The 27,733-nt window shown below is 39.4% G+C and overlaps 1 protein-coding gene across 1 annotated transcript in view; it reads right to left on the bottom strand.

Moving 5' to 3' along the window:
• Positions 1-794: 794 nt before the first annotated feature.
• LOC136255208 (uncharacterized) overlaps positions 795-27,733 on the bottom strand; it is a 38,943-nt gene continuing 12,004 nt past the window's right edge. Inside the window, exons 2-5 of the mRNA XM_066047931.1 lie at positions 27,428-27,472; positions 26,914-26,997; positions 24,418-24,483; positions 795-1,120 (exon numbers count right to left, since the gene is read on the bottom strand). Of these exons, the coding sequence (XP_065904003.1) occupies positions 795-1,120; positions 24,418-24,483; positions 26,914-26,997; positions 27,428-27,472 (521 nt within the window). The remainder of the gene's footprint in view (positions 1,121-24,417; positions 24,484-26,913; positions 26,998-27,427; positions 27,473-27,733) is intronic.

The raw sequence follows: 27,733 nt of genomic DNA on the forward strand, positions 1-27,733 counted from the left end.
CAGCTACATTACAAGTTAGATACGTAGGTTACAAGTCACTCTACACACAGAGCTCAGGTTAAAAGTCATCGAGCAGATAGTTTGGCTACAAACAATTCACCCTGTAGAAAGTTCAAATACATTACAAGTCATCTTATAGAGAATTCAGCTACAAAAAAATTACTGAGTTCAGCTAAAGACGTACAATTCACCCTGTAGCAATTTCATCTACATTATAAGTCACCTTATAGAGAAAAATTCAGCTATCTCTGCAGAGAGTTTAGTTACATTTGAAGTCAGAGTTCAGTCACCCTGTAGAGAGTTCAGCTACAAACAAGTCAATGTATGAAGAGAATTCAAGGGATAATTTTATACAGTAATTTTTAAAACAAATTATAAGCAAAAATAGTTGAATTGGAAATATTATCCACAAGCAAAAGTTCAGCCCTTGATCTCTTCCTCCTTTCTGTACTAAAGAACAAAGATAAGGAAAGAAGCTCCAGAGCCAGTTGTCATAGGTTGGCTTTGGAGTACACAAATATGAAAAGAAGTGATACCTAAACCAATACAGCAAAGCTGTGAAATGGGGTGCGGCTTTACCAAAAACACCAGGGTGAAAAATATGTGAAATCCACGATAGTGGAAAAGGCTGTGATAGTAGGTTAAAGGCAAAAATTTAAAAAGAAAACATACTGCTCTTGGCACCAAATTTATCTGAATTTTTTTGCAATTAACCTACCATTACAGCCATTTCTTGGCCACCATTTTGGATTCACAGCTTTTTCATCCTGGTGTTTTTGGAGCCATACTGTTTATTAATAGATTGGCTGCTTTGGTTTGGATAAAATACACAAATTCTCACCATACACATCATCAACTGGATCAAGTTCAAGACTCTGCCTGGTCACATTAGTAAGAGCAACTTCTAGAGTTCTCCAAGTAGCTTTGGTAGGGAATAACCTTAACCACTGGTTGAGAGCCTTTTTAAAACAAGTCCGAGTTTGATTACGGTGATCATTCTCAATGACGTCTAACACATGATCATCTAGGCCCAACTCAGCTCCAATATCTTTCCAATCAATGGCATATTTCCTTTTAGCAACATATCTGTTAAGGTCTTTCATTGTTGGAGTATCATCCTCTACAAATGAAAAACAAAACTTAATGTAAATAGTTTGTACCTACATATTTCAAACAGCCAAATTTGCTTTCCACAATGCAAAACAAAGGCCATGTCAAATCAAGTGACAGCCAAGAAATGGTTGCAATAATGTCACATTTTAAAAAGCAGTAGTTATTATTGAAAAATATATTGTAATAAGTCTGCCACATATCATTTACAACTTTTAATGCCTATCATACAGGATCGTTTAGTAACCAATTGGTTTTAGCAACAGTGAAATAGTATTTTAAGTTGAGGCATTAAAGTAGTTTTAAAAATGCAGCTTTAGAGTAAGTAATTTACAAGTGCACAAAAAATTAGGAATTTTTAACTAGATTAGGGACCATAGCACAAAAGCTGCATTTACTGAAACAAACTGTAGTTGTTTTACATTGTACTGAAACAAACTGTAGTTGTGCACGATATTAAATCACAGTAAAAGAATAAGAAATGTGACTGTCTCTGGGAAAACCATTTTTATCGCCCATTTAAAAGTATCGAGGAACGTCGGTTTTAAATATTCAGAGTGTTGTAGCTGGCCAGTGGTGGTAGCTACACATACCAAATTTTCACACATTTTACAGCAATTTCTTACCTTCCAGATCATCCACTGAAGAAGTAGCCAACAGCTAAATTTCCTGCCATTTTAGATAGTTTTTAAACCAAGGTTGTCTGTATCAGGCAAGATCCAGAAGGGTGGGAGGTGGGGCCCTGAAAGGCGGGCAAGATGGAGTTCAAAAATTGAAAAGGAACGTGATGGGATGAATTAGGCCAAGCTATGGGCCATTCAGGGCTCAGAACTGGCTAAAATGAAAGGAAATTTACAGCACAGGTCATTGTCCAACACCACAGAGCTGTACAGCCACACACAGCCATCTTCTGGTTGGCCAGGGCTCCGTCAAGGCTCCTGACCACTCGTAAGGCTCGCCGCTGTGCTTTAAAAAAGTAGCCAGCAAAAGCAGACCACTTTACTCGGGTTGACTGTGACAGTGAAATTTGATAGTGCATTAATTAAGCTTTGCGTTTGTGTGAAAAAAACATCAAACTTCCTGTCTTGAGTGATAAGAACGGTTTTCGCATATCCAGTCACAAATGTTATATCCGTACTGTGCATTTCCATTATGGTACCTTGAGTACAATAGGGATATAACGCTTACTGTGATTTAATATTGTGCACTATATACTTCAGCTTGTTTCAGTACTTTTTATCGATGTGCTATGGTCCCTACTCTAGTTGAAAATTTCTAAATTTTTGTGTACTTGTTTGTTAATTTTTTTGTAAAATAGATATATATATTATGACTGGTGAACCCACGCATACCACATCAAAAGAAAGAAATGGTGCCATGCACCCTAGAGTCAATTATTGCCTGAAAAGTGATGTATCTATTATGCTTCATTGTCAGCTATGTTCAACCTGTTACACAGCATTACGAATCAAGAACTGTTCAAAAATCACCTCTGCAATCAAAGTAGCCACTATGAAAAATACAGACGATTTCCACTATGAAAGGAAGCCATCATGTACTACCACCAAATCAACACTTTTCGCTGTCAGCAAAGATGAATGGGACACAAAGGAGAACACTGGTAAGTCTGCATTGTACATACTGCAGTATGCCAAAAGGCATTTCTCGGGCCAAAGCAACATTGAACAGTGAAAAATCAAGTCCATAGCCTTAGCCGTTATTATTACGCTTGTCCAAAGCATCAGTCAGTCAGTTACTTAGTCAGTCAGTCAGTAGAAAATTCAGTTTAATAAATTATTTTTAAAACAAATTCCATAGCAACTTGTTGAAAGAATTTTGGGTCAATCTGAAGACTTATTTGGGCTTAGTTTTACCTAACCAATACCGCTTCATCGTGTCAAGGAAAAGTGAGGCTGGCTTTTGGGTAATATTTTTTCATGGGACACGCCCACACTTTTGTGGTCCCTACTATACAGTACTGTTGTACTGTACAATGAACTACAGTATTATAGACTATGTAGACCTGGGGGAAATCCCTACTTTGGCATTGAACAAAAGTGGCAAATTTTCCACAGGACTCTGTTGTAATACCATCTTTCATACATATCTCTTGCTTCACTAATTTTTATCACTTGAACCCCTATTTCATTTATACATTGATAATTGTAAATACACTAGTTTGTTTGATTCTTTTTTGTTATAGCATATAGCTATGATATAAACAGGTGACTGTTCTATTAGAATTTGTATTACAGTCTCTGTATGAGTCTGGTGTCTACTAGCTAGTAATACCTCTTACAGCAGTTTGAGCACTTCAAATAATTTTGTGGCACATAAATACAGAAAGTGTCTATATGAAAAATTAACTACGGTTTCACTGCTGAAGAATCAAGACACACGGTAGTGTGTCGTGCGGCCCAAGAAGCCGGCGTGCCACCCGTGAGTATATTAACAGGAAGAAAGAAAACGCAATTTCACACCTATGTAGCTCTGTGATCCCTTATCCGATTGGAACCAAATTTGCTAGAGAGGTGCCAGCCAGCAAGGGGAATCTACACACCAAATTTGAAGAAAATCGCTCAAGCCATTTCCGAGATACGAGCGAACAAAATTTCGTTTTAATTTCTTCGTTTTTTTCTTCTTCTACTTCTTCATTTCGCACATTTTGCAAAATCCGCCATAAAACATGAATGCGTGCTCGGATCGGGTTGAAATTTGGCACACTTAAAGGGCTCATTAAGGCGGATCTCTGTACCAACTTTGGTAGGAATCCGATGAACATTCACGGAGTTATGACTGATTATTTGCGTAAAATAAGGTCGAAGGTCTGTCACGCCTACAGGATAAACTCCTTTGAGGAATCCGTTGAAAATTGCTATGTAGATGGAGCAACCATCGTAGGAGTGCCCTTTTGTGGTTTGAAAGGAATCGGGATAAAGACCACGGAGATATGACACAAAACCTGACCTGTGTCAAAATTACGCGATCGATTTTTATGAATAAAAATACTATTAGTTTTCGTGTCTATCAGGCAAACTGCTTAGAGCAATGAGCTGAAAATCAGTGTATAGCTGGAATAATCATCATAGAAAGTCCTTGCAGTAGTACAGAAGAATCGGATTACAAACCACTGAGTTATGATTCGAAACGCAACTACGTGTAGCAAATGCGAGATAGAGATACTCTAATAGAACAGTCACCCTAATAGAGCATTCAGCTACGTTTATAACTTACTCCATTACAGAATTATATTACATTGCAGGATATTCTGTACGGAATTCAGCTACAAACAGTTAATCTGATAGACAATTCAGCTACATGCAAGTCACCCTGTAGAGAGTTCATCTAGAAACAAGTCACCCTGTATCAGCTAGAAGAAATCACCTTGTAGAGAGTTCAGCTACAAAGAAACCATCATGTAGAGAGTTCAGCTGCAAACCAATCACAACTCAGCTACAAACAAACATGCCCTGTAAAAAGATCAGCTAGAAGAAGTTACCTTGTAGAGAGTTCAGCTACAAAGAAATCACCATGTAGAGAGTTAAGCTGCAAACAAATCACCCAGTAGAAAGTTCAGCTATGAACAGATCACCCTGTTGAGAGTTCAGTTAGGAACAAGTCATCCTGTAGAGAGATCAGCTAGAAGTATTGTTACAGTGTACTATTTGCGCATGCATGGTTGGTTGTAATTAGAGTCCAATTAACGATCACTTGTTAACACGTTGCTGTATTGCTTCTCTCGCCATCGTTGTCACCTAACATTTGGGGGCTTGTCCAGGAGTCGACGCCGCTGTGATTTGCTACAACTTTTGTCTTCGTTCGTAGCAGTGGAGGAAAGCTACCGATCTTGCGGAAGATTAATTCCGCACAAACTCAAATTCCTTGGTACCGGGTTTAATGGTACCCGATCAGGTGATACTTGTGTGTCGGCGATTTCTGTTGTTGTTGCACCCTTTTTGTGTTTACTAGGGTACATTGTTCGTCGTCTGGTGATAGAGAAGCTTCGTGCAGTGAGCAACATTTGGAACAATTTGTTTAAGTTATTTGAGATATTGTTATTGATCATTGTGATCTTGAGCTACCTCGCAGTTACTATGTCTTTTCAAGTCAAGGATTTTACAGCGAGCCCTCGATTGGCTACCCTCACGTCATTAAAGAAAACTGAACTTGTATCATTGGCCACTCACTACAAATTAGAAATTCCTTCTGGATCTCGTAAAGCAGACATTAGAAAAATCATAACTAAGTATTTGGTAGAGGAAGAAATTGTCTCGGAAGAAGAGGAGGATACACCCACTGATCTGGAGCTGAAAAGGCTAGAGTATCAAGAAAGGGAACGGGAGCGTGAGAGCCAGCTGAGAATAAAGGAATTAGAGTTGAAAGAACGTGAATTGTCCATTCAATTGAAAATTAAAGAACTAGAATTAGCAGGCGCTAGTGCTAGCACCACTGGAAAATCAGAAAAGTTTGACATGAGCAAACATATTCGATTCGTGCCTTCCTTCCAGGACTCTGAAGTAGATAAGTACTTTCTACACTTTGAAAAGGTGGCATCCAGTTTAGAATGGCCCAAGGAAGTCTGGACTCTTCTTCTCCAAAGTACCTTAATTGGTAAGGCTCGTGAGGTTTACTCTGCTCTGTCGGTAGACCAAAGTTCAAATTATGAGGTGGTCAAAGAAGCTATCCTGAAGGCTTATGAGCTGGTTCCTGAGGCTTATCGCCAGCAATTTCGTGGGTGTCGCAAAGGAGAGCAGCAAACCTATGTGGAGTTTGCTAGGTCCAAGGAAAACCTTTTTGATCGTTGGTGTAGTTCCAAAGATGTTAATCAAGAGTTTCCCAAGCTTCGTCAGTTAATGTTGTTAAGAACTGTCTACCCTCTGACATCAAAACGCATCTAGATGAGAGGAAAGCTGATGATTTACACTAAGCAGCCATCTGGGCAGACGATTATGCCCTAACGCACAAGAGTACCTTTAAGAGAGTGCCACCAACATCTGGAGACAATACAGGTCGAGTACCTGCAGTTGTGGACCGAAAGCTGCTGTCAGACAATCCATCACCTAAAATGTTAAATCCTAAAGGAAGTACAGTCCCTCCAGACAACCAGCCTGGTTTGCCAACTGGCCCAGTGTGCTATTATTGTAAGCGTTGTGGGCACGTTAAGGCTGAGTGTAGGGCCTTGCAGAGGAAGCATGCTAAACCAATGACTGTAGCATCACCAGCCAATGTTGGTACAGCAATTCCTAAGGAATATGCTCCATTTATTTCATCTGGTGTGGTAGCACTGCTAGGTTCAGGGAAGAGTATCCCAATTACAATTCTCAGGGACACTGGAGCAGTTCAGTCATTGATTTTAGAAAGTACCTTGCCTTTTTCTGATGATTCTGCTGTAGGACAGGAAGTAACCTTACAAGGAGTGGAGCTGGGTCACGTGAGTGTACCATTACATAGTGTTCACTTAAAGTGTAATCTGGTAGATGGTCCTGTTATTGTGGGAGTCAGACCTTCCCTCCCTGTAAGAGGTGTATCTCTGATCCTAGGTAATGACTTAGCTGGCCAACGGGTGACTGCCACTGATACAATGACTGTCTCTTCCATGTCTGTGGGAGTAGTTACTAGAGCTATGGCTAGAAGGCAAGTGACTGAAGCAGACGTTGATAACTCACATGGTGAATTCTCCACTGTTGAAGAAAACGTGGTAGATGATGAACATTCTTGTAATGTTGAGAAGCAACCTGTTAATCAGGCAAGTACAGAAGATGTGTCCCTGCTTACCTTTACACGCCAAGAGCTTTTGCGGGAGCAGTCTGATGACCCAGAGATACAGCAACTTTGCCAGTATGCACTTGATGAGCACAAAGTAGATACTGTACCCAGGGGTTACTTCATGAAGGATGGTGTGCTTATGAGGAAATGGAGGCCTCCCACGGTACCAGCCTCACATGAGTGGAGTATGATTTATCAGATTGTGGTGCCCCAGAAGTATCGTAGTACTGTATTGAGTCTGGCTCATGACACGCCCATGGCTGGTCATCTGGGAGTGAGTAAGACACATCGCCGGGTTCTCAATCATTTTTACTGGCCAGGCATAAGTAGAGATGTTAAGAAGTTTTGTAAGAGCTGCCACACCTGTCAAGTGGTAGGAAAGGCCAACCAGAAACCCAAGGTTGCCCCACTGAAGCCAATTCCAGTAGCTAAGGAACCCTTCTCTCATGTGATCATAGATTGTGTGGGTCCTCTCCCAAAGACTAAGAAGGGTAACCAATATCTCCTAACTATTATGTGTGGCTCTACTAGGTTTCCAGAGGCAATTCCACTGCGAAATATTAAGACCCCCCAGATTGTGAGGGCACTAGTCAAGTTTTTTACGCTCTTTGGTCTCCCCCGTGCTGTGCAATCGGACCAAGGCTCCAATTTCATGTCCGGACTTTTTCAGGAGGTGATGTTCCAGTTAGGTATTAGTCAGCTGACATCGTCAGCTTATCACCCTCAATCTCAGGGAGCCCTGGAAAGATTCCACCAGACTCTGAAGTCTATGATTAGAGCGTATTGTTTCCAAGAAGGGAAAGATTGGGATGAGGGAATTCCCCTCTTGTTATTTCTCCAACTTTTCAAACACACCTTAAGTAGTTAAAGTCTAAGTAGCTAAAGTCTTTGAGCAGGCTGTAGGATCAGGTGTCCTACAGACCTTCAGCACTTGTGCTGTAAAGTATTAATAAATTTGCGGTGAGAGAATCCGTACAAGTATCTTTAGGATTTAGTCCTTTTGAGTTGGTCTTTGGACATACTCCAAGGGGTCCTTTGAAGTTACTGAAAGAGACGTTGTTGAAGGAGGAAGACCAACCTGAGAGTGTTCTTAGTCACATTTGTGATGTTCGTTATAGACTACAGAAGGCGAATACGTTTGCTCAGGAAAACCTGAAGATTGCTCAGACTGGTATGAAAACCTGGTACGACCAGAAAGCAAGGGAACGATCTTTTCAGTCTGGTGATCGTGTGCTGGCATTGTTACCTGTACATGGTAGTCCACTGGAAGCTAGATACTGTGGTCCCTACACTGTGCTGGAGAAGAGTAATGATGTTAACTATATTATTAGTACTCCAGGAAGGAGAAAATCCAGGCGTCTCTGTCACATTAATATGCTGAAACGTTACCATTGTCAATCTGATTCAGAGGAGAAACCTACAGCATTAACTACAGTAATTCAACAGGAGCAAGTGATAGAGCCTGACACCAATGGAGAGGACAAATGTGTGATGAGGTTGAGTAACTCTGAGATATTGACTAACCTGGATGAGAAGTTGAAACACCTGTCACCTCCTGAGAAGACACAGATAGAGTCCCTCTTACAAGAGTTTATGGCAATTTTCCCCGACGCCCCAGGAATAACCACAGCAGCTGTACATGATGTGGATGTGGGTGAAGCGGTGCCTATCAAACAGCACCCCTATCGTGTGAACCCTGTTAAACGTGACTACATACGTAAGGAGGTGGCATACATGATGGAGCATGGAATCGTGGAGCCTAGCCAAAGTCCATGGAGTTCCCCATGTGTGTTAGTACCTAAGGCTGATGGGACTTGGAGATTCTGTACTGACTTTAGGAAAGTTAACAATGTGACTAAATCTGATTGTTTTCCTTTGCCGAGGATTGAGGACTGTATTGATCGTATTGGTAGTTCACAATTTGTGAGCAAATTTGATGTGCTCAAGGGATACTGGCAAGTTCCACTAAGTGAGCGAGCTAAGGCAATATCTGCTTTTGCAACGCCTGATGGCTTGTACCAGTATACAGTTATGCCCTTTGGAATGCGAAATGCACCTGCAACCTTCCAACGAATGATTAATCATGTTATATCTGGTCTAGATGGTTGTGCGGCTTATCTAGATGATGTCGTGGTGTTTAGCCATTCTTGGGAGCAGCACGTTGATCAATTACGTAGTTTTCTCCATCGGTTGCAGGAGGCAAAGCTGACTGTCAATTTAATGAAGAGCGAGTTTTGTCATGCTAAAGTAACATTTCTGGGTCATGTTGTAGGACAAGGTCAGGTTGCCCCAGTGTCTGCTAAGATTGAAGCTATTACCAGATTTCCAGTACCTGCTGATAAGAAAGACTTAATGAGGTTTCTGGGAATGGCTGGTTATTACCGGAAATTTTGTCATCACTTCTCATCGATTGCTGAACCTTTGACTGCACTTCTGAAGGCTGGAGTGAACTTTGTTTGGACAGACAGGTGTCAAGATGCTTTTGAGAGAATAAAGTTGATTTTACGTTCAGAACCTGTTTTATTGGTCCCTGATTTTGACAAACAGTTCAAACTCTATGTGGATGCTAGTGACATTGGATTGGGAGCGGTGTTGTTGCAGGAAGATGTAGAAGGTCAAGATCACCCCGTTTGTTTCTTTTCAAGGAAGTTCAATTGTCACCAACGTAGCTACTGTACAAGTGAAAAGGAAACTTTGGCCCTGATTCTCTCCCTTCAACACTTTGAGGTCTACTTGAGCTCGACAGTAGCACCAGTGCTGGTTTTTACTGACCATAATCCATTAGTCTACATCCAGCGTACGAAAGATCGTAATCGGAAGTTGTTACGTTGGAGTTTGTTCCTTCAAGAGTTCCAGTTAGAGATTCGTCATGTCAAAGGGAAGAACAATGTTGTGGCTGATGCCTTGTCTAGAGCTATGTGACTATATCATTCTTGTACATTATTTGTGATTTTAGGCTATTTGAACACTTTCAGTTTTTTGTTGTTGTTGTTTTTCACTTTTGCACACTGTACCTGGTTTTACACCCTTGTTTTTGTAGTTGTGGTTGTAAGCTGCATGTCTAAGGGGGGAGCTTTGTGGGGGGGTGTGTTACAGTGTACTATTTGCGCATGCGTGGTTGGTTATAATTAGAGTCCAATTAACGATCACTTGTTAACACGTTGCTGTATTGCTTCTCTCGCCATCGTTGTCACCTAACAGTATCACCTTGTAGAAAGTTCAGCTACAAACAAATCATCTGTAGAGAGTTCAGCTACAAACAAATCACCCTGCAGAGAGATCAGCTAGAAGAAGTCACCTTGTAGAGAGTTCAGCTATAAAGAAACCACCATGTAGAAAGTTCAGCTGCAAACAAATCCCCTGTAGAGAGTTCAGCCAGAAACAAGTCACCCTGTAGAGAGATCAGCAGCTAGAAACAAGTCATCCTGTAGAGAGTTCAACTAGAAGAAGTCACATTGTAGAGAGTTCAGCTACAAAGAAACTATACCATGTAGAGAGTTCAGCTGCAAACAAATCACCCTGTAGAGAACTCAGCTACGAACAAATTGCCCTGTAGAAAGATCAGCTAGAAGAAGTTACCTTGTAGGGAGTTCAGCTACGAACAGATCACCCTGTAGAGAGTTCAGCTACCAACAAATCACCCTGTAGAGAGTTCAGTTACAAAGAAACCACCATGTAGAGAGTTCAGCTGCAAAAAAAATCAATCACTCTGTAGAGAGTTCAGCTAGAAGAAGTCACCTTGTAGAGAGTTCAGCTGCAAATAAATCACCCTGTAGAGAATTCAGCTACAAACAAATCACCATGTAGAAAGATCAGCTTGAAGAAGTTACCTTGTAGAGAGTTCAGCTACAAAGAAACCACCATGTAGAGTGTTCAGCTGCAAACAAGAGAGTTCAGCTAGAAACAAGTCACCCTGTAGAGAGATCAGCTAGAAACAAGTCACCCTGTAGAGAGTTCAGCTAGAAGAAGTCACATTGTAGAGAGTTCAGCTACAAAGAAACTACCATGTAGAGAGTTCAGCTGCAAACAAACACCCTGTAGAGAACTCAGCTACAAGCAAATCGCCCTGTAGATAGATCAGCTAGAAGAAGTTACCTTGTAGGGATTTCAGCTACAAACAAATCACCCTGCAGAGAGTTCAGCTACAAAGAAATCATCATGTAGAGAGTTCAGCTGCAAACAAATCATCCTGTAGAGTTCAGCTATGAAAATATCACCCTGTAGAGAGTTCAGCTAGAAGAAGTCACCTATTAGAGAGTTCAGCTACAAAGCAACCACCATGTAGAGAGTTCAGCTGCAAAAAAATCAATCACTCTGTAGAGAATTCAGCTAGTAGAAGTCACCTTGTAGAGAGTTCAGCTGCAAATAAATCACCCTGTAGAGAATTCAGCTACAAACAAATCACCCTGTAGCAAGATCAGCTAGAAGAAGTTACCTTTTAGAGAGTTCAGCTACAAAGCAACCACCATGTAGAGAGTTCAGCAGCAAACACATCACCCTGTAGAGAATTCAGCTACAAACAAATCGTCCTGTAGAGAGACCAGCTAGAAACAAGTCACCCTGTAGACAGATCAGGTAGAAGAAGTTACCTTGTAGAGAGTTCAGCTGCAAACAAATCACCCTGTAGAGAATTCAACTACAAACAGACAACCCTGCAGAGAGTTCAGCTAGAGTCAAGTCACCCTGTAGAGAGAATCCTGTAATGAGTTCATCTACGTACAAGCAGATCACCCTGTAGAGATTTCAGCTACATTTCAAGTCACCCAGTAGAGAGATCAGCTGCAATTTATCCTGTGGGGATTAATTGACATGTAATAAATATATGCTCTCTTTTTATATTATGAACTCTTGATATATGCATTATATATATAATTTGTACATTTACTGATAAAATCAGAATGAGTTAAAGTGTTTATAAAATCTGCTTCATCTTTTTCTTTTTCCTGTGGTAAAGAAAAATATATAGGTTAAAAAGCTCCAAAGCTGGCCATAGGCCAGCTTTGGGGTATACAAATACAAAAAGAAGTGAAATCTAATCAAAAACAGCCAAGCTGTAAAAAAAGGAGTGTGGCCCTTGAAAAGGCTATGGTGAAAAAAGATGTGAAATCCAAGGTGGCGGCCAAGAAATGGCTGTGATGGTAGGTTAATGGTAAAAATTTTAATAACAACAATTCAGGTGAATTTGGTGCCGCTTGGTCAATTGGCACAAAATTCACCTGAATTGTCGTTATTAAAATTTTTACCATTAACCTACCATCACAGCCATTTCTTGGCCGCCACCTTGGATTTCGCATCTTTTTTCACCATAGCCTTTTCAAGGGCCACACTCCTTTTTTTACAGCTTGACTGTTTTTGATTAGATATGATATAACAGCTATATATTCACAAGCAGTCTTACACTCAATCATAAAAGCAAAAGCAATGTACAATAGTTACATGTCCTTATATACTACATTACAGTAAGAGTGACATAAGATTACATCATAATAATTACATCATCAGTATCAAATGGTATGGTAGCACCATTTAAGTAGGGATTGCAGTGAAACTTTCATGCGCCACTCAAAATTCTGCCTTTAAAAATCACCCTAGAGACATTTTACATGACCAAAATCACCTTTATGGAATAGTACTAGTCCGTATAATACATAAAACAGCATTAAATGCAACAAAACACTTACAGGTGGCCGGATATAATTTTTTTAATAAACACCAAAACTCGAATTTTAGCCTCACTGCCTCACTGACCACAGTCGCAAGGCTACAGGCCAAACGAAGCAGTGCACAGCCACTATTTTACGCCACAATAACAAACTCACCAGTAGGATGTGCCTTTTGGGGTTTTGATGAGTGTAGGTCCTCTGCGCCTTGTCTCTTCTTTCATCTTCAATCAGGCTGCTTGTCTTCTTTGTTAGGCTTGAGTCTATTATGCTCCACAATTTGCCTGTTTTGCTCCAAAATTTGCCTATTATGCTTTTTGACATTTCCCAAATTTTCTGCCTATTATGCTTATTTTTATGTTCAGAAATACATTATGCTTTAATTTTTATTTTATTTTTTTTGTACAGAGTTTTTCATGTAAATGGAGAAGTTTCACTTCAACTGCAACATACAAATAATAACACTAGCTTGAAAAGGGGATGTGTTTCATAGTTAGTAGGCATTTTAGAGCAGGGGTTAGTTTGTTAGAAGCTATAGGCATGACATTTTATTTTTATTGTCTAGCATTATCTTTGTAGTCTTGTATGCAAATAGTGAATTACTGTGTATAAAATATTTGCCGTGTGGTTTCTGATTGAACTACTGAGTTCTAGCAACTGGTATTCAAAGGACAGCAACTGCTCAGTATACATGTGACTTGCATTTGCAAAAAACATATTAGCCTCCTACATTGGATAAACACTTAAATGGTTCTCATTCTCTATGTTGCATTCGGTGACTGTTCTATTAGAGTGTTTGACTGCTCTATTAGAGAGTCTTGACATATCTTCCTGGTTTGATATTAATCCCAGTAGACTCACTAGCTAGTTATACTGACTCAACACTAACTTCATCAGAGCTTCTATTGTATTGTCTTCCAATCGAGCTTCCAATAATCATATTCATCATATCACAAAATCAGACGATGAGACATGATATATAATACCAAATTCATTGATTGAAGATCAGCTAAACTGCTTTTTCATGCCTTGGTGGCACGTGACTACGTATGTCCTATAAAAGTCAAACCCACAATGAAAAGCATCTATTCCATCAAGTGCACATGTAAGCCTGTAGTAAGATAGCAGTGCATTTTTCTACTCGTTGCTAGGAATCATTTCACCATCCAAAACAGGTTATACCTTGACTTAGTGACTGTTATAGCAGAAGTTATACTTGTTGTGGTGGAAATTTTCCCATTATGCTCCTAATTATGCTCCATTATGCCAGCATTCATGCTTTATGCTTTTCATCCCCTATTATGCCAAAAATTATGCTGGCATAATCGACGCAAGTCTATTCTTCATACAACAAAACCATATCGAGGCGTTAATTTTCTGTATAAACACTTTCTTTAAGCAGCGTAATTGACATCACAAGATTATTTAAGGTGCTTAGACTATGCTACTGTATAGAGGTACTGTTACTAGATAGCTACCTGTGTCTTCACGATAGGTCACATGATCAAGTACGCCCATTCTTTATTCTACGCTTTATCAATCTATCGATTGAAACCATGATGACACACCGCTTTTACACTAGGTGACGGAATAGCTAGTCAGTGACCACACACCTTCAAGTTGGAAGGCTGACTCTAACAATCAATCAAAATCACGATGACCATGCCCCATTTTGGCAAGCGCACATCTTTAAGACTGACTCGAGATACTCTAATACAGCAGTCACCCTAATAGAACAGTCAGATGTTTATAGCTAGTTGTCAGTGTTGGGCAAGTTACTTTGTAAAAGTAACTAGTTACATATTACATATTACTTGCAACTGAACTATTTAGTTACAGTTACATGTTACCCATAAAATAAAGTAACTGTAATAATATTACATGTTATATTACTTTGTGTCCATAGCCTTAAGCTGTCACGTGTGAAACTACCACCTTATCACATGACATGATTGCGTTGTTGGACAATATGCAAATTTTGGTTATAAGTAAGAAGCTGGTGAATAAGCTTCATTCAGTAGGCCTCGTTACCTCGTTGTGGCTAGGCGTTACTCAGGGGATAACTAACGAGATTAGTAACTTCGTTACTTGTAGTAATAATATTACATAATATTAGACTCATTACAGTAACTATATTACTTAGGTAACGCATTACATTTGTAAGTAAAGTAGCTTGTGTTATATTACCTGTTTTTATAACGTATTTCGTTATATTACTTTGTTACCACAAAAGTAATAATAATACGTAACGCATTACATAAGTAATGCGTTACTCCCAACACTGCTAGTTGTATGCTTTAACAAAAATTAAATTAATTTAAAAATGAAGTAGGGATTCAAGCAGTAAAAAGTAGTGAAACAAGAGATGAACGATAGCAGCTATTACAGCATAGCTCAGTGGGAAATCCCTACTTTAGCATTGGAAACAAAATAAATGCTATACCATGCCAAAGTAGGGATTTTCTACTGAGCTATGCTGTAATAACTATTGTTCATCTGTTGTTCACTACTTTTTACTACTTGATTCTCTACTTCATTTTTAAATTTATAATTTTAATATACTATTACATTATAAAGTGTATGTTAGTCAATCATGGTGATGTTTATTACATTTGTCCCTCTAGCTGAAAGCTCGTCCCCGAGCTAAGGTTGATAACAATCTGCTGAGAGACCCTCGCTTCTATGGAAGGTTTGCCCAGCTGCAGACACCTTGTGAAAGAGAATGTCTAGATGTTGTACATGTCCATCCTTGCTTAGTGAATGAACAAGTAAATCATTCAGCAGAGCCTTCCCCAGAAAAATAAAGTAGAGCAGTAAAACTGGCAGTTTTCTATTAACATCAAAGCCAATTTGTTAATTATACACATTCCTTTTACCACATCAAAAGAATTTTGAGCAAAGTAAAGTGGTACTGCACCGCTGTTTAGGGCTGCCCCTGATCCAGGTATGTGGTTTTAATGGGAGGTCTGCACGGACAGTATTCATTTGTCTCTGCAAGGAAGCAAGGGAACCACAAAGACCAAATGGCATACTACAGAATCATACAGTACGATAGTAACTGTATAGTAGGGACCACAAAGCAGTAGGCGTGGCCCACAAAATAAAATCACCCAAAAACCAGCCTCAATTTTCCCTGACGACGACGAGGCAGTATTAGTGAGGTAAAACTAAGCCCAAACAAGCTTTCAGATCGACTCGAAATGCTTTCAACAAGTTGCTACGGAATTTAAAAAAAAATTTATTTAAAGGAATTTTCTACTGATGAGTAAGTAAGTAAGTAAGTAAATAACTGACTGATGCCTTCAGACAAGCGTAACTCGATAACAGCTAAAGCACGTGATGGCTTCCCTTCGAAACAGAAATCGTCCGTATTTTTCATAGTGGCTATTTTGATTGCAAAGGCACTTTTCAAGCTGTTCTTGATTCGTATTGCTGTGTAACGGGTTGAGCATAGCCGACAGCGAAGCGTAATGGATACTTCACTTTTCAGATGATAATTAATAAAATTGGGGGGCCACACCATTTCTTTTGGTATGCGTAGATTGTAGAGGTTCTTCCGGAGAAGTTCTTTATTCGTATTGCTGTGTAACGAGTTGAACATAGCTGACAACAAAGCGTAATGGATACTTCACTTTTCAGATGATAATTGATATAGCTGGGGCGCGGGGCGCCCATTTCAGATGCGGTATGCGTGGGTTCACCAGTCATAATAAAATTATTTACAAAAATAGTTAACAAACAAGTACACGAAAAAATTTGGAATTTTCAACTAGAGTAGGGACCATAGCACGTCGATAAAAGTACTGAAACAATTTGAAGTAGTCCATGATATTAAACCACAGTAAAACAATAAGAAGTGTTATATCCCTACTGTGCATTTCCATTATGGTATCTTGAGCACAGTAGAGATATAACACTTCTTATTGTTTTACTGTGATTTAATATCATGGACTACTTGAACTTGTTTCAGTACTTTTTATCGATGTGCTATGGTCCTACTCTAGTTGAAAATTCCAAATTTTTTCATGTACTTGTTCATATAGGACAAACCCAGAGCCTGGGCAAAAAGCTGTTTTGGGCGATGCACAGGAAACTGCCAGTACCCGCTCTTCAAGTAAAACATTGATAAAATAGCAGACTCCATCAAACAATCTTGCACTTCATCTGGACGAGGAAGAGAGTATGCATCTTTGACTGTCTTCTTGTTAAGTTCTCTATAGTCAACACAAAGTCGAATTTCACCAGACTTCTTGCATACAAACACAGTGGGTGCTATGCATGGGCTAGAACTCACTTTGATAAAACCCAGTTGTAGTATGGATAATAACTGACGTTCAACTTATGTGGGATAATTTGCAAGGATTCTGTGTAGGAGGATCTTTACAGGGTTGTCCTCTGTTGCAATAAAATGTTCTGCCATGTCTGTTTTGCCAGGGATGTTTTGGAACAATTGTTTTATACTTTTCAAGAACCTTAGTGAAATCAGGGTCTTGGAAATGGGACACATCATGTGTCTACTGCATGAAACAGAGGAAATGCACAGTTATCAATAGTATCTTCAACTGATTTATCAATTGATGTAACAGCACAAACGTTTCTTGAAACACTTTTTGGTGCATCTAACATTGGCTGGAATTCTGTGGGTACATCATCCTGTTGAGTCTGATTGTGTATGGTTACTGGTGTTGTTGTAAAGTCAAGGACTATCCCATGTTTGTGTAAGAAGTCTAAACCCAATATTGCAGGTGTAATTAAGGAATGAACGACAATAAAACTAGTAAATCACCAACATGAATAGGTGCTATATCTTGTCCAATAACTGGTATGGGTTCTCCAGCAACTGGTACTAACTTAAGGCCATTAGGAGGTGTCTGAGTTTGCTTAAAGTTTTTAGCAAAATTTTCCATGATTAATTGATGACCCTGAGCCCATCATTACAACAACACACATAATATTATTACGAAGTTCCCCCTTTATTACAGTACACCTTGTGACCACAATGCTTCTACTACTATGTTAGATGTGTCAACTTTACTACTACTAATAGCTACTACTACTACTACTACTAGCTACTACTACGAATTTTCATAAAATTTCACATGTACACACAAAAGTACAGTAGTTAATATGATATATATTAGGCATACAGCCTAGGATAATCATATACTCAGTCCTCGAAGAATAGATGTTGTTCCCAGTATAACGGCCATCTGCAAGGAGGCAAAAAGTCTGTCTTCATATGCTGGGATCTTCTTCAAATACATCCTCTGATTCTTCGAGGCCATCCCCGTAACTCCAAAAACAATAGGTATTACTTGCACAAGTTGGTTATATATTTGTCTCATCTGTTGGACAAGTGCCTGATATTAGTGATCTTCTCTTCTTCCTTCATAAGATGTTCATGTCCACTGGGCATGAGATTTCCAATAATAGTATACCAGTAGTGCCCTCCTTTAAGAACACCACTATATCTGGACGGTTACTCCCAACTGTTGTTAATGTCTGAATACTAAAATCCATTAAGATCTTAGCTTGCTCATTCTCCACCACTGGTAAGGGCTCATGAGAATGCCAACTTGCAGCAGCAGGCAAACCAAAGGCAGAGCACAGATGCCAGTGGAGAGCCCATGCTACCATATTATGCCTATTCAGATAACTAGAAGGAGCCAGCACTGGGCAGCCAGCCAGCAAGTGCTGAATGGTCTCTTCATGATTGGAACACAATCTACACATGAGGGTAGGGACATTTAACTTCATGATTTTTGCCTGATACACCCTCGTGGACAGCACCTGATCCTGAACAGCCATAATTGCGCTCTCAGTCTCACTATGCACTGACTGACTAAGCCAGTAGAAGCTCTGGGATGTTTCCACGTCACTGGAGCAACACCAGGAATAGAACTTGCCATACAATGGCTTACTACAAAGTTTGTCACAGTGAAACTTTTGCTGTTGGCTACAAACAACACCCTTCAGCTTACTGATGGTAACAGAGGCACCTTCAGCTACAAGCCTCTCTCATAACTTTTCTAGCTAAAATATCCATTCTCCTCAACTCTTCAGCAGTCCATTCCACTATGCCAAAACCATAAGACAACAAAGGCACACAGAAGGAGTTTGTAGCCTGCACCTTGAAGTGTCCATACAGAAGACTACCCCATATCAAACGAAGTCTGTGTTCAAACTCAAAAAGAACAACCTTCTTGCAATGCTGGTGATCCATTCCACCAACCTCAGGAAAACCCAAGTAGCGATACACCCCAGAAACACCCACCTCTGGGATTTCCAAACAATCAGCTAAAGGTAATGGTCCAGGTTGTACTACCCTACCTCTTTTCATAGTCAGTTTAGCACATTTGGAAATGCCAAATTACATTCTGATAGCATTAGAGAACGTCAGCACTAGATTCATCAATTTCTGTAAGTCAATATCGTTTCTAGCAAAAAGCTTTAGATCATCCATATAAAGTAGATGCATCAAACACATATCAATTGAAACTCTGTACCCATCCAGGTGGTCCAGCAAATAGCTAAGAGGATTCAGAGCCAGGCAAAATAACAAGGGGCTAAGAGTATCCCCCTGAAATATGCCACACTTGACAGAGACAGTGGATAGCTCTGCAGGAGCAGAGTTAGGAAGTTGCAAAAACAAAGTAGTACGCCACAAAGGAATTAACTGTCTCAAGCAATCAATATTGATGGGAACTGGAACAAACTCAAACACTCTAAGATCCAATTATGAGGCACAGAGTCAAAAGCCTTCTTATAGTCGATCCATGCGACTGACAAGGAACGACAGTCCCTACGCACCTGGTGATAAACACGATTAGTCAACAACAAATGGTCAGCACACCCCTGCTACTACTACTACTACTACTTTTTTCATTGAACAATAATGACACACATGTACAATAGTACAGAATAATATTGGTAATACAGGCATACGCTTAAGTACAACCAAAGTTAATAGATGTTAAGATATTAACAGTCCCAAGAATAGCTGCCTTTTGGAGGTTATTAAACAATGTTTCGTTATAGTCAGGTATTCGCTTCAAATGAGTTTGTTGGTTAGCTGATACACACCAGAATGGCCAATCACAACAGGAACAAGATCAACAGGTTGACCATAACACTCGGAAATCTCTCGGACAAGGGTTTGATACCTACTGCTACTACAGATTTGATAAAATTTAACATGTACCATTGTACAGACAATAATGGTGAAACAAGCAAAGCCTAAGTTATACCACACGTAAATTGATATTATTAAGAACATTAACTGTTCCCAATATGGCTGCCTTTTGTAAGTTAGCAAAAGTTAATTGGGTAAAGGCTGGAATCTTCTCCAAATGTCTCTTCTGGTTATTTGAAACCACTCCAGACACTCCAAACACAACAGGAATAATCACTGCCGGCTGACAGTAAGTTCTTGACATCTCTCCAGCTAATCTTTGATATTTTGTGATCTTCTCATTTTCTATATCCAGTACATTAATGTCAGCCGGGCAAGAGACCTCTATTAATAAAATCTTCTCTGGATTCTCCTTCAAAAACACTACCAGGTCTGGACGATTGCTCGGGATGTGGGACACGGTGATGATGTCAAAGTTCCACAACATCTTGATGCTGGCATACTCAACCACTGGCAATGGTTGGTGAGAGTACCAATTATTGGCAATTTCACCAATGCCAAAAGTTTGACATAGATGCCAGTGAATCACCGATGCCACTAAGTTATGGCGATGGATATAACTTGTTGGTGCTAGCATTGGGCACCCTGCCATCAGATGTTGAATAGTTTCCTCATGACTGCTACATAAGCGACACATCAAAGTTGGTACTGACAGATTCATTATTTTTGCCTCATACACCCTAGTCCTCACAACCTGGTCCTGAATAGCAAAGATGGTGCTTTCTGATTCACTATGTAAAAACTCACAAAGCCAACGAAAACTTCTAGATAGATCCACAGGGTTGGAACCACACCAGTTAATAAACTTACCATGTAATGGCTTATTCTTCAAAGTCTCCCAACAAGACACTTTCTGACGATCACAGACTAAATTCTTTATTTCATCATCTGTAGCCTGAGTTAGATCAATATCAACAGATAATGCTGCGACATAAGCATCCGCCCTTGAGCAGACTGATTTGCGTGATGGCAACGACACATCTAGCAGATGGCACATTTTAACTAAAGCATCATCAGATGTTCTCAAATGATGTGCCAGCAGAATGACACGGCGACGATAAAGATCCTCAACATTTGACAAACCCCTACCACCCAAACAATGAGGAAGATAGAGTCATTCCACAGCAGAGCGAGGATGCAGACTTCTAGATGTTACCATCATCTTACGTACCAAAATATCAAACTGTGTAATCTCAGCCACAGTCCAGTCAACAATCCCAAAGCCATATGATAGCACTGGTATACAAAAAGAGTTAGTAGCTTGCACCTTAAAACGTGCATGTAGAAAACTACTCCAGATCAGATTAAGTCTACTTTTAAACTCACTAAGTACAACATTCTTAGAGTGGGCATGATCAATCCCACCTCCTTCAGGAAAACCCAAGTAGCGATACAAACCAGCAGTCTCCAACTCAGAAATCTCAGGGCCACTCATTATAGGCATTGAGCCAGTCTGAACACTCTTTCCCCTCTTGATGGTCAACTTCGCACACTTTGAAATTCCAAAACTCATTTGGATAGCGTCTGAAAACCTCTGGACTGTATCCACCAACTTATAAAGACTCTCATCATTCCGAGCAAACAATTTAAACTACTACTACCACTACTACTACTACTACTACCACTACTACTACTACTACTACTACTACTACCACTACTACTACTACTACTACTACTACTACTACTACTACTACTACTACTACTACTACTACCACCACTACTACTACTACTACTACCACTACTACTACTACTACTACTACTACTACTACTACTACTACCACTACTACTACTTTTTATTAGGGCAATTGCACTGCACATGTCCAGGTTGATTGTACCGAAAACAGAGGAGACTGGCTGTTCAGTCAGGGTGGTGACCTTCTGCTGTAGGGCTTCGATGGTGCCACTCTGCTACTTTAATGCTACTGCTGTGGTCAGTTTCTCACCACAATCTTAAGTTTTTATTAATTTAGCTCATTGAATAAGCTTGCTAAGGTCATTGATTTTGCCCATGGCACGTAACTGTTTATTGACCTCCACAGGGATACCGGTTAAAAAATTGGTGAGTCAAAAGTTGCTTCTGCATAGTAGCATCTGTTTCCAGCATGGCATGGTCCAGCAGGAATTTTAATTCATGTACAAAACCCAGAGAGAGATATCCTCCTGGAAACAGGAGGCAATGGTGAAAATTGTCCATTGATGTAAATCGCATTGGCCCCATTTGCTTGATGGTCTTGGCTTTTATGCTCCTTATAGCTTTTCTGTTCAGCTTCGTTCAACTCTAGCCACACTGCTAGTGCTTCTCTTCTAAAGTCATTGGCAGCCTTGTCCTCCCATCAATTAGCAGTACAACAAATATTGTATCTCTGAAACCATTCAACTTAGTTGCCTTTGGTGAATGGCATCGGGACACCAATCATGGATGCTGTAGTCACTGCCATCCTCTGATACCAATGTAACAGCTACATATTCACAAGCACAGTCTTACACTCAATCATAAAAGCAAAAGTAATGTACAATAGTTACATGTCCTTATATACTACATTACAGTAAGAATGACATAAGATACCTAGTTTCTAGGCTAGCAGCCGAGTGCATCAATCACGCTCACTACATATGTATACCATATATGTATGTATATATGTATCTATGCATCTATGTATATTTAATACCATTCTGGCACCATCCTTGTCAGGGTCAGCAGGCAGCTTCTTTATACGCAATAAGTGCCTCTAAAATAATAACTGTTTCGAAGCTTTGAAGATATTACAACTGATATCTACTACTCCTAAAGGTTTCACCTGCATTTATGAAAGGATCAGTGAAAAATACTAGTGATTATTTTGTTATTACTAGCTAGCTGCTATAGCTAGACTGCATGAAGCTACAATTGCCATGTTCCAGAATAATTGTTATGCTAAAATGTCAAAATTTGCCTGTGGAAGACATTCAGTTAGTTTGCCTTGTTCTCTGCATGTCAACGTTTGGAATTGCCACTGCTAGAGATGGATAATAAAATTAATGCGACCCGCTGAACAAAACCTGGGAAATATTTTGCTTTGCTATAAAATATGAGTACTACATAAAAATTATAATTGCTTTGGTATGTACTAAAACAAAACTCAGATCAATAAACCCTATACACCATCAGATTTGTCTGTTCATGGGGAGCAAGAAACTTGTGGTTTCATGTTTGCAAAGTGTACGGCACATGAGGCATGGATGCTTATTTATGATGTCATAAAAATAAAATATATTCTCGTCATTTAATTGTTGAAATGGCCATCTTTTTTGTCTGCATGGAGATTTACAGGGAAAATGCTATACTTTGATTAATACGCCAATTCGTGGTGAACAGTCCCGTCTTTGTAGCTTGTTTCAGTCACAAGTTATAAGCGCTATGTATTTGCCGTATTGTTTCTGTACAAATTGAATTTATTCTTCTAGCACTATAACTCCAAGACTATTCATTACAAAACACTGTAAATTTGGCTGTCCACTCCTGTTATTCTAGATAACAGAGAAGCAATTCAAGGAATGTATGAAAAAGACCAGCTTTTGCTCAGCTGGTCACAAATAATAACACCATGCAGTAATTCTTGCAGTGATAATGTGTTTATTCAATCAAAAGTGTTACCAAATTCAATTTCAGAATGCCAATAATTCTGTGAGAGCATGCCCTTTACCCCTCTATATAGTTAGCGCATGCTTCACATACAGAGTGTGCTAGACACATTTGTAGAGCTGTGACACTTAACCGGTTAATCAATTAATTGACCAGTTATTTTTATAAATTCATTCATCGGTTATTTTTTCTCATAACCGGATAACTGATCCCTAATATTTTCACTCAAAAATGTATGGTTTGGAAACTCATTTTCATTATTCAACATTGATATCACATTAGTTGTAGGATTCAGCTTTACGTATAATGACTTGCTGCTTATTACTTTGGCCACTACAAGTATAATCAACTATAAATTTTAAGGTACATGTAGCTTAAAAATTAAGTCCAGCATAAAAATTGGAGAAAATTTTGTTAAGTTCAGTTAACCAGATAACCGGCAGTTATGATTTGCCTAGTAACCAGTTATGATATTCTGTCCAGTTTCACAGCTCTACACACTTGATGAGTGAATACCACTACTGCCCACTTAATAATACCCAGATCTGTCCCCAATGGTATCAGGCATTTTAAAAATAATCTTATGTAAAGGTTCTATGCTATATCTGGCATTAGTAAAGACTCTGCCATATGTCATGTACGGTAGTGCCCAAGCGCAACGTCGTACTCGCTCGCAAGCGCAACTTGCTCGAGATTTTAAAAATTGTTAATTAGGGTGTGTGGCAACTATTTCACTCATGAGACAGCATGGTAGCTGTTTTGCTCACAAGAATTGCAGGCAAAACAGTTGCCACTCCCCTTAATTAGCAATTTTTAAAATCTCGAGCAAAGTTGCACGTGCAAGCGAGTGTGACGTTGGACAGTACCATAAGATGATGGTTTTTATAAGCAGCATTTGGGTGTGTACATCATTTTGCGAAGATCCCTACTATACAGTACTACCGTACTGAAAGATAACACATTGGTGGTGGCATGTCCCAACCTCTTGGGCTACACAACATACTAGAGTATGCCTTGATTACTTTTTGAGGTGTCCAATTTGAATAGTAATGCTTCATACCACTTACTGTTTTTGATCTGATCTATCACAACTGCACCCTCCACTAAGACTCTTGCTGCAGATGCTGGCACAACTACAGGTAAAAAATCACTGTATAAAGACAAATACACACTCCAAAAAGGTTTGGAGAAGGGTGGTTATACAGACAAGATACTACATAGTGCTTCCAATACATACAAACTTGTCACCATGCAACGATTCATAGTATACATCAGCAAATGCTTATTTTGACAAGCAGAAGGAAAATTTAAAGTTAAAATGTGACCGAATTTGACAAAACAAGGCTTCCACACGCATACACTTTTATGACTTTTAAGTACCATAACTCAATGTAGCAGCATGCCATTAGTTTTAAATTTTGACCTGGTATTGTACTATGCTATGGAAGGACCTTGTGAAATGTTTAGAACAATAGCTTGCTGAGTAGTCAAGTTACAGCTGGTTAAAGTCAGAAAATTGGATGTGTGTGGAAGCCTTGTTTTATCAAATTTGGTCACAAATAGAGATTGTAGCCATAAAAACAAGCATGTACAAGAAAAATGAGGAATTTTAAGTTTGATTAGGGATCATAGAAAAAAAGTTGGGAAACCACTCACTAATATATCTGAAGGTGCAGGCAACCTCCCTTGTTTCCAAACCTTTTTTCTATGATCCCTAATCAAACTTAAAATTTCTATTTTTCTTGTACTTGTTTGTTTACATTTTTGTAACATTATTATGACTGGTGAACCCGCACATACTGCATCAAAAGAAAGGATGGCGCCAGAGATAGTTTTCGTCTGAATGTGCACCCTGGTTATCGATTACTGACTTGAAAGTGAAGTGTCCATTACATTTTGCTGTCAGCTATGTTCAGCTTGTTATATAGCGCTACAAGTAGGAAAAGCGTCTCTACAGCCAGCATGAATAATACGGACAATTTGCGCGCCCCAACTATCAATTACAGTCTCGCAAGTAAAGTAGTTGCTTTTACCTAATTTCAGCCCATTACACAGTGTTACAAACGAAAAACAGTATTAGAAGTGCCTCTGCAATCGATCTAGCCACTACAGAAAATACGGATGATTTCAACATAGGGAAACCATCATGCACAGTAGCTACCACGAATTGACACCTAGCAATGTCAGCAAAGATAAATGGAACATAAAGGAGGACACCAAGCCTGTAGCCTTAGCCATTTTTGAGTTACGTTTCTCTGAAGGAATCAGGAAGTTAGTCAGTCAGCAGAAAATTCCACCGAATCTAACTTAATGGAAGTGTTTCAGTCCACACTTAAAGTACGGTACTTTTGGGCTTGCTCTATCTATGCAATTACTGAAATAGTGAAGTATAGAAATGGTCATTAACACTTTGTTTTCAGCAATGTTAGTACATTACACAGCCATTATCATACAGTATGGTAGTACTGTATATTAGGGATCATGGAGATTTGGGTTTTCCTAGCCAAAAAAATCACCCAAAAACCAGCTTCACAACTCCATCCTGGCACCTTGGCAGTATTGGTTAGGCATAACCATGCCCAAAAGTGCCTTCAGTACAATCCTAAAGGTTTTTCTAATAAATTCTCACAAAATTAAAAAAATATTCAGTGGAATTTTCTCACTGCCTGCCTGCCTGCTTGCCTGCCTGCCTGCCTGCCTGCCTGCCTGCCTGCCTGCCTGCCTGCCTGCCTGCCTGCCTGCCTGCCTGCCTGCCTGCCTGCCTGCCTGTCTGCCTGTCTGCCTGCCTGCCTGATGCCTTCAGGCAGGCAGTGTAATTCGATAATGGCTAAGGCTATGGGCTTGATTTTGTCACTGTTTGACATCACTTTATCCCTAGACATGCCTATTGGAATACTGCTGTATGTACAATGCACGCATCATGGACTCACCTTTGTCCTCCTTTGAGTCCCATTTCTTTTTGCTGACAGCTGAAGGTGTCGATTCATGGTAGCACGATGCATGGTTTCCCTACAGTACATTTGTAAACAGGAATTGTCTGTATTTTCCGTGGTGACTGCATTGATTGCAGAGACAATTCTAACACTGTTCTTTGTTTGTAACGCTGTGTAACGGGCTGAACATAGCTGAAAGTGAAGCATAATGGTTTCTAAGCAGTTTTTGATAGCTGTGATGCGTGTTCAGATGAAAACATTAATTCTGGTGCCATCCTTCCTTTTGATGCATTATACATGGATTCACCAGTCATGATAATGTTACAAAAAAAGTAAACAAACAAATTAAGGAAAATTAGAAAATTTAAGTTCGATTAGGGATCATAGAAAAAAAGTAGGGAAACAAGGGAGGTTGCCTACACCTGCAAATATACTAGTAAACATTTTATCCCTAATTCAGTCTTGGTCTTGGGTATAGACTGGATTAGGTCTGGGATTAAATGTTCACTAGTATATCTGCAGGTGTAAGCGACCTCCCTTACTTTTTTTTTCTATGATCCCTAAAATTTATAATTTCGCCTTAACTTGTACATATAGATCAATATAATTGTACTGATTAGAGAGACTCACGATGATGTGATGGCAAGGCATTGTCATCAACTTTATCAGCATTTTTGTCATAGTCACTAAAATCTTCATCTGGTGTATAGTAATCTAACAAAAGTGTAGCACCATATCACATGAAAGTCAGAGTAAGATATATACAATAGAAATTTTAAAAACTATACAGAGTAGCCTGTAATCACTTACAAGCAGACATTTAGAAGCATAATATGTGACCGGATCTGCGAAAAGGTGTCTTATAGCCTTTCCAAATTCTCAAGTTTGATTGATTGCAACTCCTGATGCATTTAACATATCATTTTCAAATTACATCAAGCAATAGTGCCATGTTAGGGGTATTTAATGACCAAATTTCAGGGTGGTATCATTTTCACAAGTGATGTTATGGGATGCCAAGTACACACAAATGGAGGCTATAAGACCCCTTTTTGCAGATCAGGTCACATATACAGTACCTTTGTATATATATACGTACACCTTTAAAAAACAGTCTAAACAGCTTACAGAAAGTGTAGCTAACCTGCTTCGTCACTTGAATCCTTAGAATCAGAGGGGATACTAACACCTATAAAACCGATATTATATAGCATGAATAGTCAACACTGTTGCCTGCTACATATAGCATATCTACTTGGTTAAACACTGTAGCTTTTATTACCTTAGCTCAAAAATTGATGTAGCATTTATTCAAATTTGACCACCACTTGATGATTGAAAAAAAGACTGAAGCTATTATTTTCAAAAGTGATTGTGGCAGTACTCAAGTGTGGCTACTGTAAAAGGTGCTGCAACATTCAACTGAGTAAAGATGGTACGCTAGTGTGTC

This window comes from Dysidea avara, chromosome 5 (genome assembly GCF_963678975.1).
Source record: "Dysidea avara chromosome 5, odDysAvar1.4, whole genome shotgun sequence".
Taxonomy (NCBI): Eukaryota; Metazoa; Porifera; class Demospongiae; order Dictyoceratida; family Dysideidae; genus Dysidea; species Dysidea avara.